The sequence below is a fragment of the Cornus florida genome, unplaced genomic scaffold (assembly GCF_030987335.1).
Source record: "Cornus florida cultivar Cherokee Brave unplaced genomic scaffold, ASM3098733v1 CherokeeBrave_3.0.0_Hap2_Chr10, whole genome shotgun sequence".
NCBI classification, from domain to species: domain Eukaryota; kingdom Viridiplantae; phylum Streptophyta; class Magnoliopsida; order Cornales; family Cornaceae; genus Cornus; species Cornus florida.
This window is the reverse complement of record NW_026775580.1, coordinates 111,608,452-111,627,393: the sequence shown is the minus strand read 5'-3', so window position 1 is coordinate 111,627,393 and position 18,942 is coordinate 111,608,452. Positions and strand designations below refer to the sequence as shown.

At 38.4% G+C, this 18,942-nt stretch overlaps 1 protein-coding gene across 1 annotated transcript; it reads right to left on the bottom strand.

Annotated features, from left to right (window-relative positions):
• Positions 1–15,147: 15,147 nt before the first annotated feature.
• LOC132277174 (CRS2-associated factor 1, chloroplastic) lies at positions 15,148–18,942 on the bottom strand. The gene is made up of 5 exons (XM_059778944.1): positions 17,958–18,942; positions 17,262–17,389; positions 16,773–16,998; positions 16,553–16,680; positions 15,148–16,463 (listed from the first exon to the last, which is right to left on the bottom strand). The coding sequence occupies exons 1-5, from the start codon at positions 18,748–18,750 to the stop codon at positions 15,417–15,419; spliced, it is 2,322 nt and encodes a 773-aa protein (XP_059634927.1). The 5' UTR covers positions 18,751–18,942; the 3' UTR covers positions 15,148–15,416.

Genomic DNA, 18,942 nt, shown 5'->3' with positions numbered 1-18,942 from the left:
GAAAGACAGACATCAGTACAAGTTTAAACGAACCGTAAAAGAATTCAACGAATCCTAAACATAAGCTCTATATAAAAAATGCTACGCGGAAGTCTTAATACGAAACGTCCTAGAGACACTTGAACCTGGAGTGCTCTGATACCAACTGTGATACCCCTCGGATCCGAGACACGGGTTGATCAGGCCCAGGCCCAAACCCGAGGGAATATCAAACAATTAAAGTATTTTAAAACGAACACAGATAACAAAAAGAACAATAATGATAGAATAAAACTGCAAGAAATAATAATAATAAAATCCTCCATGTGTAACTGAAAATTGAAACTCCAATCCTTCAAAACTTCAAAGTTACAACTTGGGAATCCACTGATGGACCCCTAACTAAAAATTCAACTGAGACTGAAACTGAAAATAGATAATACTAGAAACATCGGGGGAAGTCCTACGTAATCCGATGAAAGTGAGACTGTCCTTGACAAACACGATCGAGCTTTAAGGCTGGAACCGTCCTGTACCCGAAAAGAGTAATAAAGGAGTGGGTCAGACCCACGAGCAAGTTCTAATCTAACTGCAATCCATACAGTGACCCGATACGCAGATACACCGTAGACACCTCACAATATCTATCTAGTCCATACGTATAAATATATCTACACTAAGGGACATTCACTAGTCTATAATAGGGGTCTCAACCTGAATAGAAGGCAACATGCGAATACGCACCCAAAGGTGGGCATGAGTACCTAGACCTAACAGGGTACACTTCAACCTATTATAACCAGCTACGCATCCACTGCATATACACACCCTAACCAACGAGTCTGAGACTCAAGCTCAACTCGTGGTACCATAAACATATATATAAAGTCCGTCCAAATCCATGGTAAGCAGTTCAACTATTTATTAAACTGACCTACAATAAACCAACTAGTTAGTCACTCAACTTATTCAGTTGATATGACTTAACTACCATCCGTTAAACCAGGAAGTCATCCAACTTAGTTACAGCTGATCTGACTTAGTCACAATTAGGATTCGATATCTTACAATCCATTCCATTAATCCATTAGGTTAGGTCTTAGTGTTTAGAAGCTAAACCATCCCTAGTATGCCACCGTCCCATACCGGTGCATATAATCCTCCATATCAATGCCAATTACAATATAGAAATCATAATTTAGTAAATTACATTCCAAAACATTATCCAAATAATTGCAGGAAGATATTTGATATCTAGCAATTAAAAATCTAAACGATAATCCATATCATTGCAGAAAGTATTTACTATTTCAACAATTAGCCTCCAAAGCATGCATAAGTCAACTTCAATACATCAATGACCCTATAATGTATTTAGAACAATTTATAAACATATTAGATCCCACTGGAATGCTCAAAAATAAGCTTGAGCAATTAAGTCTTCTTCCATCCCTTAATCGTGTACAATGTGCATAAATTTTATACAGTTTGTTCCGTTAATTTAGAGGTAAACTTTAATCAATTAAAAGTCCTATTAATACCCAAAGTTAACTTCTTAATCACTATGGCAAGTCCCAATATATTTTTTTAAAACAGTTCAAACACACAACAGCTTCAAATAGTGCATTAAACACCTTCCGGAAGCAAACTGAGCGAAAACAGGTTATGAACAAAAGTGGAGCCGGCTCCAATTTTTATTGGAGCCTGCTCTACTTGGGTAGAGCCGGCTCTATACTAGGGGGGAGCCGGCTCCCTCCTCCATGGAGCCGGCTCTCTCCCTCTCTGAGAGCCGTCTGTCCGTCTGTGACTTCTGCGATCTTCTTCTTCAACGCCGGCCGCTTCCCATCCGTTTTATTTAGTTTTAGACTGTTCCCAAGGGTCCTAACTATGTCCAGTATAATCCCCATGGAGTGTTTACAACAGTTGAAATCAAAAACAAAAACTACAAGTTCCACAGACAAATCATGCTTAGGAAAACAACTACTGTAATGAACTTTAAAGAACCATCACCGAATTTATTCAAGGCAAAGATAAGGTTAAATTGACATATAAAAACATGCTTAATTCAATTATTGATCCATTAGAACCCTAGAGTATATCTAGGTGCACAGAACACAGGCCAACGGGAAGGAGGAAGAAAAGAACTTGCCTGAAGTTTTGGACTCAAAACTTGTCGCCGTCTTCCCAACTTCCGGTAACCACTGCAACACTGTCTAGCCTCCTAATACCTCTGCCCTTCCCTTCTCCTAGGTCCAACCCTGAAATCCCCGTCGAATCCGAAACCAAACAAAATCTGTTCTCTCAAAACCTCACTCTGTATCTCTCTGTTTTTATGTTACGCGAGTAGAGTCTTTTTTTTTTCCAATCCTTAATACCAAGAAGCATGTATATATATATAGGCATACAAATCCCAAACCCTAATCCTTGTTTAATAGAGACAGAGCCCTCCTTGGCCCATAAACCGACCTATGATATATACATTGCCGGCTATAAACTGAAACCCTAATATAACTATATGTGTCCCATACAGTCCCGTGAAAACCAAATTAAACAAAACAAATAAATTTACCACTTAAATCATTAACTATAATTAAATAAATTAAATCAAAACAATTAACTCATATAATCAAATAAAATGCAGTTAAATTAAATTAAAACAATTAAATAATCAAATAATCAATTTACGAATTAAAACACTTAAACAATTAAATAATCAATTTACGAATTAAAACACTTAAACAATTAAATAATTAAATTAATTCAACTAATCACACATAATCAAATAAAATGCAATTAACTACTAAATTAAAATCCCCGGGATATCCTTTTTAAAATTAGGGGTATTACAGGGCGTGACATTCTCCCCCACTCATTTCCATGACGCCCTCGTCATGGTTTCTTCAATTAACCCAGCCTCTCGCAGGTCATCAGCACTTGCGCATATGTCCTAGGCCCAAATGTACGCGCACCCTTCGGGAGATGTGAAGTCCTCAAAAGCTCCATCGTGTTGACTGCTACTTCTGGACTCTTCTTCCTACCCACTAGCGGCACAATGCATGCGGCCTTACCTTCCTCACCTCCAAGTATCATCAGCGTACCAAGGCATGGTAGTGGCGCGGCGTTGTTCCTGTCCATAAACTCCAGCCCCAGCACCATGTCATGGTCGTCCATCTCCGTAACCTGTAAGTCGGCCTTGCCCTTTCATCCTTGCATGCATAGCTCCACCTCCTTGCACACTCTACTCACGCGTGCCTCCTCGGAGTTGACGGCCTTGATCCAGCCTTCCGTCTTGTGCATCTCCAAGCCAAGTCGCTACGCCTCCTTTGGGGTAATGAAGTTGTGCGTGGCGCCCATGTCCACCAACGCTTGCACGGCTTTGCCACCAACCTGCGCATCCACATAACGCACCCCAGCTACCTTCTTCGCCTTGCCCTTTTTCTTGGTGTCATACGCTATGCTACTCAGTATCTGCATAGTCCTCATGCACCTGTCTTCATCGCTGCCCACATCGTCCATCTTACCCTTACCCTTATCCTTCACAAGGGCACTCATGGTCTTCTTGTTGGGGCAATGTCGCAATATGTACGGCCCTTCACACAAGTAGCACTTGTGTAATACCCCTAATTTTAAAAGGACAATCCTGTAATTTAATATAATTATTTTTATTTAATTAATTGATTATTTGTTTTTTTTAATTAATTATTTATTTGTTCATTTGATTTGTTTTATTTTTAATTAACTTAAATGTGTTTTTTTGTTTTTTCATTAATTGTTTTAAATTGTGTTTTCTTTAATAATTGCTTAAATTGTATTTGGGTTTGTTTTTTACGTGTTTATGTAAATGCACTGTTTTGGTAATTAGGGTTTTATGTTTTACATCATGTTTAGGATTGGAGCCAACATATAGTTGGTTTAGGATTTAATTTAGGGTTTGGTTTAGGATTTAAATTAGGGTTTCAACTTAAGCCTATAAATACATAAGTATACGTCTGCTAGGGTTTCCTGTAAACCATATTCACTATATCCACGTACATAAGGATACAGAGCGGATACAGAGCGAATACAGAGAGAACTTTAAGAGAATAAGGTAGGGAATCAAGGAGGAGTTCTGGATTTAACTTGGAGTGGCAGAGGTTGATAACAACTATTGACATTGCCGAAGTTGCTAGAGACAACAATTTTGGATTTTTAATCGGAAATCAGAGGCAGTTTAGGACTTCAGGGACTTAATAAAGGCTAAAACAATTGTAAACAAACATAATATCATGGATTTATGCATATAAGAATCTGGTTTAAATACTCGTAAGATAACTGTTTTGCCTATTTCTGCTTCTCTGTTAATCTGTTTTTTTTATAGTTGTGATTCAGGTTGTTGTAAACTAAGGTTGTAAATTATATGTGGGATGCTTGGTAACTAATCTAGGAGTGAGTTTAAAGCCTGGAACAAGATCTTAAAACAGTTTTGATTTTTACAAAATAAATCTGTTGTAAGTTGCTTAAGGTTGCTATTTGAACGTTCTGTAATTGTGGCTTCCAAACTTGAGTCTAGTTCAAATCATGGTTGCATATCAGGGGTTAGGATTAATCCATAACTTTGATTGGACCCTAGAACAACTGATTAAAACATTCCAGAGGCTCTGTTAGTTACCGGAGTCGTAGAAGATGAAGCAAGAACAGATGACGGTGTCCAAAGGAGCAAGAGCATGCTCCAGAAAACCTAGGAGCCGCCTCTAAGCCTTTGGAGCCGACTCCTAAAGGATTGGAGCCAGCTCCTGGCTGTTTTGGAGCCGGCTCCAATAGTCCAGAGCCGGCTCTTGAGGCAATTTGAGCAGTGCTCTCACCCGGATGCGCTCAGTTTTGGTTTAGTGCACTGTTTGGCTGCGTGGGGTGTTTTAAATGGTTTAAATTGAATTAATGGATGGATACAAGTGTTGTAGATCCATTAAACAATAGAGAAACATAAATTCATAATTTAATTAAGGATTGGACAATGCACAGTTAGGCAAGGAATTTACCGGTTGCACCTTGAATATTAAACTGTTTACACTAGAGAATTTAGAGGATCGTTTGTTGTGATACCCCTCGGATCCGAGACACGGGTTGATCAGGCCCAGGCCCAAACCCGAGGGAATATCAAACAATTAATATTTTATAATGAACACGGAATACAAAATAAATTAAGAAATGAAATTAAAGCTGGAAGGAACTAAAAATAGAATCCGCAAAATATTATAATTATTAAAATCCATCAAACCCAAACTCCAAAACTCCATCAGTTTACAACTTGGGAATCCATCTCTAGTGGACCCCTATTAAACATCCAAACGGAAGATAGAACAACTGTAATAAACGTCCAGAAATAAAACTATAGAGAGAGCCCTACATCGTCGGAAGAGTGAATAGAGACCTCTGCTCAGCACGAACACGTCTAAGCCTGGAACTGTCGTGTACCTGAAAAATAGAAGTGGGTCAGGCCCACGCGCAAGTTCTATACTACTACAATCCAAACAGAGGCCCGATACGCATGTACATCCTAAACAATTCAACAATAGCTAATAGTCCGTAAATATATATATAGTCACACTAAAGGACTTTCATTGGACTACAGGCCGGTCTCAACCTGAATAGAGGTAACATGTTAAAACGCACACGAAGTGGGCATATGTACCTATACCTAAACAGAGTACACCTCCAACCATCGTAGCCAGCTACACATCCCGATGCATATACGCTCCCTAGCCATCGGTCCTGAGGCTCAAGCTCATACCGAGGCACCATAACAGTACATATATGTGATACCCCTCGGATACGAGACACGGGTTGATCAGGCCCAGGCCCAAACCCGAGGGAGTATCAAACAATTAATATTTTATAGCGAACACAGAATACAAAATGAATTAAGAAATGAAAGTTTAAAGCTGAAAAGAAACTAAAAGATAATCCTTAAATAATTCAATACTTAAATTTGATAAACCAAATATCCATAATTTGAACAACTCGGGAATCCATCTCTAGTGGACCCCTAATAAAAGTCTCACACTAAATGAAAGTAAAATAAAAGATAAAACCCAAATCCAAGATCTGGAAAGAAACCCTACATCTTCGGTAGAATGGAAGATCGTCTCTGCTCTGCACGAACAAGCTCAAGCCTGGAACTGACGTACACCTGAAAAATAGGAGTGGGTCAGGCCCACGAACAAGTTCTAACCTACTACAATCCAAGCAGAGACTCGATACGCATGTACATACTAAATAGTTCAACAATAACTAATAATCCGTACATAAATATATCCACACTACTGGACTCTCGCTAGGCCATGAAGGGGGTCTCAACCTGGATAGAAGGCATCACACAATACGCACCTGAGTGGGTATGAGTACCTAAACCTAAACAGGGTATACCTCAACCTTCACAGTCAGCTACACATCCAACTGCATATACGCACCCTAACCGTCGACACTGAGACTCAAGCTCATGACACGGTAACATAAAAATATATCTAAACTCCGTTTCTATCCATCCACCAGAAATCCAGTAAGTCACTCGGCGTAGTCAACCGTACCGACTTATATATATAAGGAGGATTGTAGTTTATAACCCGTGCCCTTACTCCAAAATAGGTAGGACTTAGCAATTTGAGCTAATCCAAACCCAGTATGTCACCGTCCCATACCGGTACATACAATCCAATCCGTCCAATAGTTGATAAAGCATCGATAATTATAACAGCAATATCAACAATTCCATACTAAACATAAGAGAATGCATTAGCAACCATTCTTAAAAATACCAATAATTGATTCATATTGAAAATATAAATATCAATGTCAACTACTCCTTACTATGCATATTGACATAGATAACCAACCTGCATATTTACATTCACAGTTGACAAAATAATGACCATATAAATGTCAATACCAACAGTTCCAAACTAAACATGTTAGAACAGATTAACAAACATGCTTAAGTAAGCCAATTCAGAATCCATAATTTGATCATACAGGGCTTTATTTAAAATGATGACCTATTCCCAGTTTCCATAGAATTAACAGAGCCTAAATAGATATTTTCCCACTCACATCTATAGCATGCAGAATAAATAGAAGTAATCTATTATACTTATAGTTTCCTGTCCAACAACTTGCCGCACTAACCGTTAAATTTACTCATCAACTAATTTTCAGTGAAATATAAATTTTTAGCATAGTTTCTATTTCCATGAACATATAATTCGAGTGGACAAGCTCTTACAGAAAATTTCTAATATAATTAAGAAATTAGAAACTCCAAATCTACACAGTCTACAAGACCTTCGTAATTAACTCCATGTAATCCTAATGATTGTGTCCAATTTTATGTTAATCTGGTCTTTGCATATTTATGTTTACCCTAGATCACTCCTAAATCACCCATTACAGTATTCATTCACCAATAAACACATTAAAACAATCACTAGGAAGCCTAATCACTGAAAAAAAAAATTTGGAAAAACAACCCACAGAATCAAAACTCACGCATAAACAACCTGGAGCCGGCTCCAGAATATTGGAGCCGCCTCCAATGGCCCTGGAGCCGGCTCTTAGACCATTGGAGCCGCCTCCAGTCCAAGGGGAGCCGGCTCCAATCCAATAGGAGCCGGCTCTCCCCCTCCTCTTCTTCGTGTTCTCCTCTCCGGTCGCCGTTTACGCCTCCGACACTTCACTGTAGAGGTTTACAGAGAGTTTCACTTAATCCTAGAAGATTCCAGTCCTTAACTCAGTCCTTATTATGCTACTAATATGGATTAAACCATGAATTAAATAAGACAGTTCAAAGTTAAACAGTTTACAAGTTTTAAACCAAAATCAGTTTCAGTTACACTCTAGGCATGACACAGACAACGTCTTTTATTTTTAAACATGTAATTCATCCTGGAACCATTGAGTATACAAAGAACACGAGTATAAGGGAGAGAGTAAGGTTAGAACTTGCCTTTTGAGATTTTTGTTAAAATCTCTACGTTGTCTTCTACAATCTCCGGCGACTCCTACTGCAACCTCCTCTGTTCCTCGTTTCTAATTCCACAAACGTGTTTTGGTTGTATTATTTTGTTCCCTAAGCAGACCTATCGTATATATTTATAGGCAACCAAAACCCTAAGTCCAATTATACCTAAAGTCTGAAACGAGGCCCATAAACACAACCTAGGTTATAAACCTTGTCGGCTCCTTAAATAAACCTAAACCTAAACAGAACTAAAACCCTAACCACACTTTTATACCTAGTCACAAATTAAAACATGTAATTACTAAGTCAACAATAAAAATTCCAAGTTAACTACTAATTCAATTAAAGAAACAAATAAAAATTCCAAGTTAACCGTAAAACAGAAAATAATATACAATTTACAGAGAATTAAAGCCAAATAAATAATTAAAACAATTAACTTAAATAATCACAATTACTGTAAATAATTCAAATAATTAATTAACCCAAAGAAAACAAATAAACTAACTAATTAACTCAAATAACACAAATAAGTCAACTAAATCAAATCATTAAAAAGTCAATTAAAATATAATTCAAAACAATTAATGAACCAAAAATAATTAATGAACAGAAAACAATTAAACAAATTACCGAGACTATCCTTTTAAAAATTAGGGGTATTACAATATATAAAATCCATCCAAAATCCCTGGTATTGCCGCTCAACAAGTAGTTGCCATGACAATACAAATCCACGGGACTTAACTTGTAGTTAATCCCATCCTTATTCCAAGTAGGTGGGTAATGGTATTGTTTTAAAAACCAAACCTATCCTTAGTATGCCACCGTCCCATACCGGTGCCTACTTTCCAATCAACCAGTAGTCAATAATACCAATAAATCAAGTATATATCAACTAAATTCCAACATCCAACATTCAATGTTAGCAGTGATAAAATAAGCATTGATAAACAGGGTCACAACAACAACATATACCTGCCCAATTTAAGTTGTTCCCTTTAGTCTGATATAAAGACAGATGTAATTAAAACTTCCATTTAACACCTTACAAATGACATACAGATATGTAGGGTATGTATCACAAAATCCTAACCTCCACAGTTGATACTAACTGTGATAATGTAAGCATCAAAATAATATTCACAGTATGTATGTAGACATGCTAAAATTATAGTGTTCCACAAAACCGATCTAGTGTTAAACTCAAATCCTCCTAGTATTTAAGTTCCAACAGTTGCTATTACAGAAGTTAAGATAGCTATCATCTAGACCCATCCTTCCAATAATTTATACTAGCAGTGGTAAGGAAAAACGTGAACCACAATGCATCCACAAACATGCTTAATCTAGGTTGAACAAGCATACAACACTACTGTAACTACCAGTTTCATAGCAAAATAGATATCATTTTAGTTTGGTTTAATCTTCATTAATCCTGGAATCATTTAAGAGTGCAAAGAGTATGAAGCCTAAGGGAAAGAGTAAGGATAGAATCTTGCCTCAGAAACTTTTGTTCAAAGTTTCAACGTCGTCTTCTTAAAAAATCCCGGCGAGTTCCAAAACCCGGTTATTGTTCATGGGTACGAAACACTATTCCCGAACTCAAAATCTGATCTGCACCGTTCAGATTGTGCGACACTGAGTCATAACCTATCCTCCAAATTTCATCTCGATCGGACCACGGACGAAGCGGGATCGGATGTTTGATGAAATCTGGGCAGAATGGAAAAAAACCTGTGCGACCCAGTTACTGTTCACGAGTACGAATCACTGTTCCCAAGGTCAAACTCTGATCTCCACCGTTCAGATTGTGCGTCACTGAGTCGTGAACCTCTTCTCCAAAATTCAGCTCGATCGGACCATGGACGAAGCAGGATCGGATGTTTGATGAAATCTGGGCAGAATGGAAAAAACCTATGCGACCCAGTTACTGTTCACGAGTACGAATCACTGTTCCCGAGGTCAAACTCTAATCTCCACCGTTCAGATTGTGCGTCACTAAGTCGTGAACCTTTCCTCCAAAATTCAGCTCGATCGGACCACGGACGAAGCGGGATCGGACCTTTGATCAAACCTTGGCAGAATGTGAAAAACTGCGTTTTTCCACTTCCACAAAACGTGTGCTTTGTTTAAAAAACCCTACACAGACGTCTACCTTATACTTATAGAGTTTTCCTAAACCCTAGGTTCATTTAAGTCCAACTCACAATTCTAACCGGCCCATCTAATTAACAAAGAAACCTACGACGGCTATAATATAAAACCCTAATTTATACTGTAATTAAAACCCTAGTTAGATGTATTTACCTAATTATCCTATTCACTATTAAATACTTAACAAATAATCTAATTGAACAAAATAATAATTAGTAAACCCAATTAAATTAAATAAGACACACATAAAATAAGACACACATAGAATAATTAAACCAATTACACTTAAACCATTAATGCCAATTAAATAATTAAAACACTAACAAGTAATTCCAATCAAATAACTAAACCAATTACACTTAAACCATTAATGCCAATTAAATAATTAAAACACTAACAAGTAATTCCAATCAAATAACTAAAAATAAATATCATTTAAATAAATTAAATCACCACAAAAGAAAACAATTAAGCACCTAATAAAAAAAAAATAATAATGACACATAATCAAATAAAATGCACTTAAATAATAAATTAAATACCATTAAATACCAGGAATATCCTTTTTAAAATTAGGGGTATTACATTTATATATGATTTAATTAGGGTTAAACATATATAAATAGGATTATAAGTAACATTAATTACTTAAATTTAACTGAATTTGTGTTGAATCAAGTTAATTTTCACCTTGTTATTCAACTACGGCAGATACGGACAACTTGGAGGATGTGAATGCTTATACTTATTTTGCAGATTATATTATTGAAATATTGATTTTGTTTAGGCTCTATAATGAATGCTTATTATTGATATATATGTATCAAATTATAATGATACATATTTTGGAGGATGGATGTTGATTATATAGTGTGGTTCAATTAACTACGCAGTTTGGAGGAGTTAAATGCTCAGTAAATTTTTATCAGCTTAAAGGAATTGGTTTAGGATTTCTAAACTTTATATTGTGTGCATAATTTGATCCTAAACTTGATAGGTTATATTAAATGCTTATTCTGAAGTATAGTTGGTTTGCATCTATTACTGTTTTATCGACTATGTTAATTGGAGGATTGTATGTACCGGTATGGGACGGTGACATACTAGGTATGGATTAGTTCAAGCACTAAATCCTACCTAATTTGGAATGAGTTGGATTAACCATAAAGAGGTTAAGTCATACTTATATGGATGTATATGGACCGGTATGGGACGGTGTCATACTAGGGATGGTTTAGCTCAAAACGCATAAACCTAACCTATTGGATTTAAGGGAAGGATTGTAAAATATTGAATCCTAAACCTTGTTTAGTCAGATCGACTGATTAAGTTGAAAGACTATCTGGATTAATTGTGTTTGTGTGTAGTCGGATCGACTGATTAAGTTGAATGACTAAACTGGATTAAAATTCTTATGTTAATTCAATAGACAATAAAATGGCATACCTTGGGTTAGACGGACTTTATATATATGTTATGGCACCACGATATGGGCATGAGTCTCAGAGTCGTTGGTTAGGGAGCATATATCGCTTGGGATGGATAACTGGACATAGGTATTATTCCCTGGTAGGTCTAGGTACTCATGCCCACCTTAGGGTGCGTATTTGCATGTTGCCTTCTATTCAGGCTGAGACAAACCTATTGGACTAGCGAGCGTTCTATTAGTGTGCACTATATACATATATGGACTACTCTAGATATGGTTGAGTCTTCCTAGGATGTATCTGCGTATCAGATTACTGTTTGGATTGTAGTAGATCAGGACTTGCATGTGGGCCTGACCCACTCCTTTATTTTTCAGGTATTCATCAGTTCCAGGGTTAGAGCTTGGACGTGCAGAGCAGATACAGATATTCATTCCTCCGACTATGTAGGAATCTTCTCTATGTTAGCTGTAGAATTTATTTCTATGATTTAAACTCCTATTTGAGAATTTTATAAGGGGTCCAATAGATGGATTCCCGAGTTGTAAACTTACAGAGGTTTTGAAGCTTGGATTTTTATAATTATATTTGGAAGATATTTATTTCTAGTTCCTTTCAGCTTTTAAATTTTTATTTCTTAAACAATTTTGTATTCCGTGTTCGATTTAAAATACTTTAATTGTTTGATATCCTTTGGACTCGGGTCGGACTTGATCAACCCGTGTCTCGGATCCGAGAGGTATCACACTTTGGCGCCTCCCACTTACCCTTGTTGCGACGCTCCTCTTTGTCACTAGCCTTGGACCTCTCTCCACGGTCCTTGTCCTTATCATGGCATGGGCGTCTCTCCTCAGCGCTGTGCTCATCATCACTGGACTTGGGCGAACCCCCTTTCTTGAAGCACCGGTCTCCCCCACCTTTGCTGTGGTCCCTCCTGGTAGACGTGGCCCTCTTATCATCACGCCTAAGGTTTTCAAGGTGCTCCGTTATAGCCATTGCAGATGCCAAGTCTCTAGGCTCCCTCCTTCTCAGCTCTGTAGCTACCCAAGACTGTAACCCATCAATGAACAAGCACACGCGTTGCCGCTCCAGCATCTTTGGGATCTCCAGTATCAAGTTGGAGTACTCCTTCACATACTCCCTTATGCTGCCCTTCTGCTTCAAGCGCCTTAGGTTGATCATGGCGAGGTCCTCGGCGTACTCGGGGTAGAACTGCCTCTTGAACTCCTCCCATGTGTCAACCGCTCTTGCATCTCTACCGGTGAAGCGCTGCCTCCACCATAGAGCAGCAGTGTTCGTGAGGTACATGGTGTATGTCTGCACCTTCTCTTTATCATCCTCGATCTCCATATACTCGAAGTACCGCTCCATGTGCCAGAAGAAGTTGTCAATCTGGCGCGCATTCCTTGACCCATCGTACTCCTTGGGCTCCGGCGCCTTCTTCTTCCTTGGCTTCACCACGACCTCGCGCGTCTGGGAGAACTCTTTCTTACACTCAGCAATCTCCACGCGCAAGTCATCTACTTGATCATGCAAGTCCCTTTCCTTCTCTCTAGCCTTGATGGCCATGCTGTCGATCAGCTCGTAGAGCTCTGCAATCTTTCTCTCGAGCCTGGTGAACTTGGTCTCTGTGTAACCACGTGTGTGGCGAGTTTCTCCTCCAAGCTCTGCTCCAAGACGTAGACTTGGTGGTCTCTTCCGCTAGCCATGTCTACTCTAACAAAGCTACCTTGACGAACCTGCTCTAATACCAATTGTCACGGGCTTAGAGTTTCAGCACCACTCTAGCTGCTCCCGTGCGGCACCAAGACGTTGCTTCTACTTTCGCAAGTACTTGGTCAGCCTAACTCCCTTGCACACCTTAGTCAACACACTCCCCTCGTGCGCTTACTAGTGTTGTAGTGGCCATCGCCCTCTCTTCACTTGGCTTGCACACTCACATACACTAAGGCACTTAAGTTGGCAAGGAAATAACACTTCTATTACTTCAAAGAATGCTTTGTACAAGACTAGCACTCAAACACTCGACAAGGCTCTGAAGACTCACTCTAGGACTTGTTGCCTATAAAATAAAGTTCTACTCCTAGTTATAGGCATCCCCATCCCTAATGGACGGCTAGGATGCATTCCAACCAATGATGGAGATTGATTCTCTAGAATCTTTTCCCACTTTCTTCATATATCCCTACATATCTATAAGTATATACAATATTCTAGAACTCTCCATACTATTCCACACAATTCTGGAGAACTCTAGAATATACTACACCTATCTAGAATCTTCCACACAACTCTAGACAACTCCGGAAGACTCTAGAAACTGCACTCGCCATGCAATTACCATGCAGCGTCCTTTTCAGCGTCTGCGTGTCGCCTGTGTGGCATAACCTCCATAGGCAGTGCGTGACAGTATTCTCTCTTTTTAATTTTTTTTTCTCCTTGTATCTTTATTTGATACAAAAATTACTCTTTCCCGTGTTTGTTTTTTTTTCTCCTTTTTCTTTATTTGATACAAAAATTACTCTTTCCTATTTTACAACACAATACATCTTGTATTTCGGGACTAGCCATAGTCGAGAACTACAACTGTCCAAATATTCTCTACAAAATCAATTCTTTCGTGGTCTGAAAATAATATTTTTTTTTTTCTTTTTTAGGTGAAAGAGCCATATCTAATCTAGTAAAACGATGGTCATAACTAATAACTATTTTTTCAATTTTTTCTCGATGAAATAGCTCATCTCCACTAAACAAATTTCTACTAAATTCAATTTATTTGAAAATGATTATCACAATTTTTCAGCAAAAACAATCAAAATAGATATGTTCTCTATGGTGATGTAGAAAGGAAAAAAAAAAAAAAGAAAAAAAGAAAAAAAAAATAAATGGTATTAAAGTTTTGTTTCTATGCAATTTTTTTACTAACAATCGAAATAAATCTGTTCTCAATGGTTATATAGATGAAAAATAATAATAATAAAAATTCTTATAATATACCGTTGTTTATCATCTATGGTAAGTAAATTTAACATATATAGCATGTATATCTATATTTTCTATACAAGGGAACTTTGTTATAAATGTTCATATTACTATATTTACATGTATAAAATTTTGTTTCCTAAACAAGATAGGAGCCACCTCATCGTCCATGATACAATCTTGAATTTTTTTCAAGATCTATATATGATCCGAATCATCTACTATATATGATCCGAATCATCTACCCATCTTTAAATTAGTCTCTTAATTTAACTATAATTTAAATATGTTAATACTTTAACAAAAAGAGAAAGAAAGTGTAATATCTATTAATACTCATCTTTAAATTAGTCTCTTAATTTAACTATAATTTAAATATGTTAATACTTTAACAAAAAGAGAAAGAAAGTGTAATATCTATTAATACTCATCTTTAAATTAGTCTCTTAATTTAACTATAACTTAAATATGTTAATACTTTAACAAAAAGAGAAAAAAGTGTAATATCTATTAAAATTGAAGTATCAGTCTTTTAAATCATATAAGATACATGTAGCATTTTCTCATAACGAAAGTTCAAAAATTACCATGCAACATTGAGATGATGGGAGGGGACACCAAATTTAGTACTTGGGTGTGGATTCAACTCTCCTCCAGACTTACAAGCTCTTGACTCGCACTGTAGGTCCAGACTTACAAGCTCTTGACTCGCACTGTAGGTCGGGGTGGGTAGCCGAGAGTATACTTGGTAGCTACAAGTCCAAAGGGCGGGTAGTTGCCGAAATTCCCAAAAAAAAATTAAAAATAAATAAAAATTGAGATGAAGACGCTACATATCACCCATAAACACTAATAAAAATTGTAATGGTAAGCTATATACATTAAGATAGTAGCTTAGCAAGTTCATCTACTCTCAGGCTCCCTTTTGGAGGAACCATATCAAGATTTTCTGCTTGAAAATCCTTCGTTCTATGATTTCTTGAACTCTTCCTCTCACCCTCTCTTTTTGAACTCTTACTCTCACACTCTCTTTTTTCTGAAACTATTAGAGCCTCCTCTTTCACCTCCAAATCTCCAGTTTTTTGTTTCTCAGGTTTCTGAACCGCCACCTTCCTGGATCGGTGTCTAAATACAGGACCAGGTGGAGCAGACTGAGCAAGAGCAACTGCCTTTTCATAAACAATATTGGCATCCAAACTAGAATCGGTTAAAACAACTGCACTCCCACTCTCAACGGCTTGCTTCCACAGTGCTGCAACTTGCTCTGTCCAAGGTGAAATCGACCTAGTTGGTTTGCTGGCATTTTGCAAGGTCTCTGATACATCTTGCAGGTTGTTAAAAGTTAGAGGAACTGCAGAGGAAGGTCCAGACTGATTCTCAATGCCACCAATAGTTCCTAGCGAGGTGTCACATCCCACTGACATAGTTGCTGACTCATCATCATCGCAGTCCTTACTGTCCAATAATGTTTCGCTTCCATTACTTCTGATTGAATCTTCGGGACCATCATTGGCACAGCCTGCGAACGTTACGGGGGTTTCATCTCCATAGTTATTTCTCAATGTTGAAACTGCAAGAGAAGCTGGAGATGGCATATCAATTACTTCAGATAAATGATTCTCACTCTCAACTATGCTCATGTCCTCACCTCCCTCTATGCCCACATCTTCACTACCCATGGCCATAGGAGAGGTGCTTGCGCTGAGTGTCGCAAGACTTGTATCTTCAATTGATAAGTTTGGAACACATGTTGCCGTTACAGCTTGACCTTCTAAAGGAGGTGCAGTAGTTGTTGCGCCATCGGTTTCAGATTTCTTAGCATCCTTGTAATCATCTTCTGGTATCGGGAGGGAGGACTTCCAATCTCTTCCTCTCCACATGAGTATGTGCTCGTGCTCAAATGAGATAAGCACACACGGAACAAGCACCTGGAATTAATGAAGAAGACAGTTAATGTAGAAGTGATGATATGACAATTTTGTCTAAATGACAAAGATAATTTTAACTTTTAACAGACCTTGAGTTTAGCACCTATTTTCCGATAGTCACTCCCGTTCATCCCTTGACAATTTATCCGCACTAATTCACATGCTTCGAATGCCTCTCTGACATTATTTACCAGGTTACAGTAAACACCATTTTTTCCTGCAAGATGTTCAAAAATCTGAATTATCAGTTGTGTAATGCAAGATAATTTTGCCTTCTACATGAACCTTGGAGAATAGAAGTAAGGATACCAAGCTTGCAAATCGGTGTTAGTTGGCGTCCCTTCTTGCGCATCTCACTTGCTTCTTGCAGGGTAAGACCTTCCGGGGCGTGCTTAATCAACCTTGGATAAACAGGGGTAACAGGTTTCCACAACATGATAGGAAAGCGTGGACGAGTTCTGTAGTTGTAATTTCTACCGCGGAAAAGGTATATTACCCCTCCTTTACTAAATATAATCTTCCCTCCTGTTTTCTCCTGTCAGAACATGAAATTTTTTAGAAAAAGGAAATCTTGTAGCAACGAAGCATAAAACAGAAAACAATGTAAAAAAAAGCCACATGTTGCATGATTAATTAGTTTAATGGCTTGAAGAATTTTATTTGGCTCTTCTCATAACAACTTAAGCTGCATCTAGCCGATAAGCAAGACCATAGGTCCACAGGCATCAAGGAATTGCAAAAATGTCTGATATAAAAGAAAACAAACAAATACCAAAATGTAAAGCTGGAGCCACCAACCTCCAATTGTTGGCGGACATTGTCCATATCGACGGTACACACCCCTTTGCATTTTATCTTACACACCCTCCGACGCTTCCAATGAGCATGAATGTTGTCCAGCATGTTGTGCGTCAAACCATCTCTTCCTAAAAAACATGAGTTGAATGTAACATAAGACCGCCATAAACTCCATTCTCAAGTACCCAAGTCCAATAAAACAAGACAGATTTTACACGTCATAGCAGGTATCCATTATGTGAACCAAAGCAATTTCTTTGACAATATTAGAATCAGAGTTTAAGGATTAACAAATCATCCACATTTAACAATTACATTTCACAGTGACTACCACGTATCCGGGTGGATGGGTGAGGTGGGCTGAAGCAAATGGAGTCATTGTACTAAAGCATATCCATATCAATTCTACAAGTTAGCATTTTTCCATTAAATCAGCCAAAAATAAGAGATTTCTAGCCCAGAAAGAAAGAAAGAAAGAAAGAAATAACGCAATCAACAAATTATACCATCCCCACGTTTAAAATTAAACATTAAAACTATACAATCAACAAATTTTCTTCATCTTACTCACCAAAAAATAAAAAAATTGATAAATAAAAGAGGATTAATCATTCCATAACAACTACCAATGAATCAACTAACAGACTTAACATTACTGAAAAGAAATGCGAATCATATAAAAGAATTGATGCATACCCATATTCAATTGCCGCTTCGTCTTAATACACCCTTGAATAAGATCCTCAATTTCCTCCTTTGTCAGTGGCTCCCCCAATATCTCCTCCCTTGACCTGACGTACTTCGGACCAGACCCAGCCAAGTATGGCCCCGGCGCCTGCACCGGCTTAACCCCCTTCTTATGCGGTGGTGGCAGCTGAAATGAATCAAATTCCAGCTTTTTCTTACTTGGCGGAAGCGGCTTCCGGCCCGTCCACGGCCGTGGCATCGTGCCCGGCCCAAACGGTGCAATCGGCGGCTCCCGCAGCTTCACGGGCTTCTCTTTTGGGGTCTCGGTATAACTATACTGAAACGCAAATGGGGCATCAGGAATTATATAGGAAACCCCATCGTCGCCGACATTGATACATGTTTCGGCCTTCTTGACCTGGTTAGGAACCTTTGTGAACCTCGGAATTGGGCGAAACGCCGGGTGTGAACGTGGGTCTTTAGGGCTTTTGGAGTACTTTGAGGCTTTGCCGGGAATTGAGGAGCGAGAGGGAGTGGAGGGTGTTCCAGTGGACCTGAAGGTGGTGGTGGTGGTGCTGCTGCTGGTGGCATGGTCGTGAATATCGGCGATTTTGTTGGCGGAATTGAAGCGTTTTCGGAGGCGGAGGTCATCTTCGATTTCCTTCTGGGCGCGTTCGCGGCGGATGAATTTCTCGGCGTTGGCGTTGTTCCACCGTGAAAAGCGGACTTCGGTGGCTGGACGGTGGTGGGGTTGGTTTGGTGGCGCGAAAATTGGGAACTGAATCAGAATTTTCAGCGCCATTTGGCTATTCTAAAGGTTTCCGAACTGAAATTGATCTGAACCCTGAATTTATATGAACAAAGCCTGGAAATTTAGGACATTTCTGATGGAACAGTTGAGCTCACCGTGAGCAGAAAAACCCTAGTCACTAGCAGATAGACACTAACAGACACTGTAGTTCCTATGGGAGATACTTCTTCATTGTTATGTGGG

What these genes read in the sequence shown, in the direction of transcription:
- LOC132277174 (XM_059778944.1), bottom strand. Translation starts at nt 18,750, where the DNA reads ATGGCGCTGAAAATTCTGATTCAGTTCCCAATTTTCGCGCCACCAAAC. An exon ending in ATGTCCGCCAACAATTGGAG is followed by an intron (nt 16,999 to 17,261) that starts GTTGGTGGCTCC and finishes ATGTTCTGACAG; the next exon opens with GAGAAAACAGGAGGGAAGAT. An exon ending in AACACCGATTTGCAAGCTTG is followed by an intron (nt 16,681 to 16,772) that starts GTATCCTTACTT and finishes AACATCTTGCAG; the next exon opens with GAAAAAATGGTGTTTACTGT.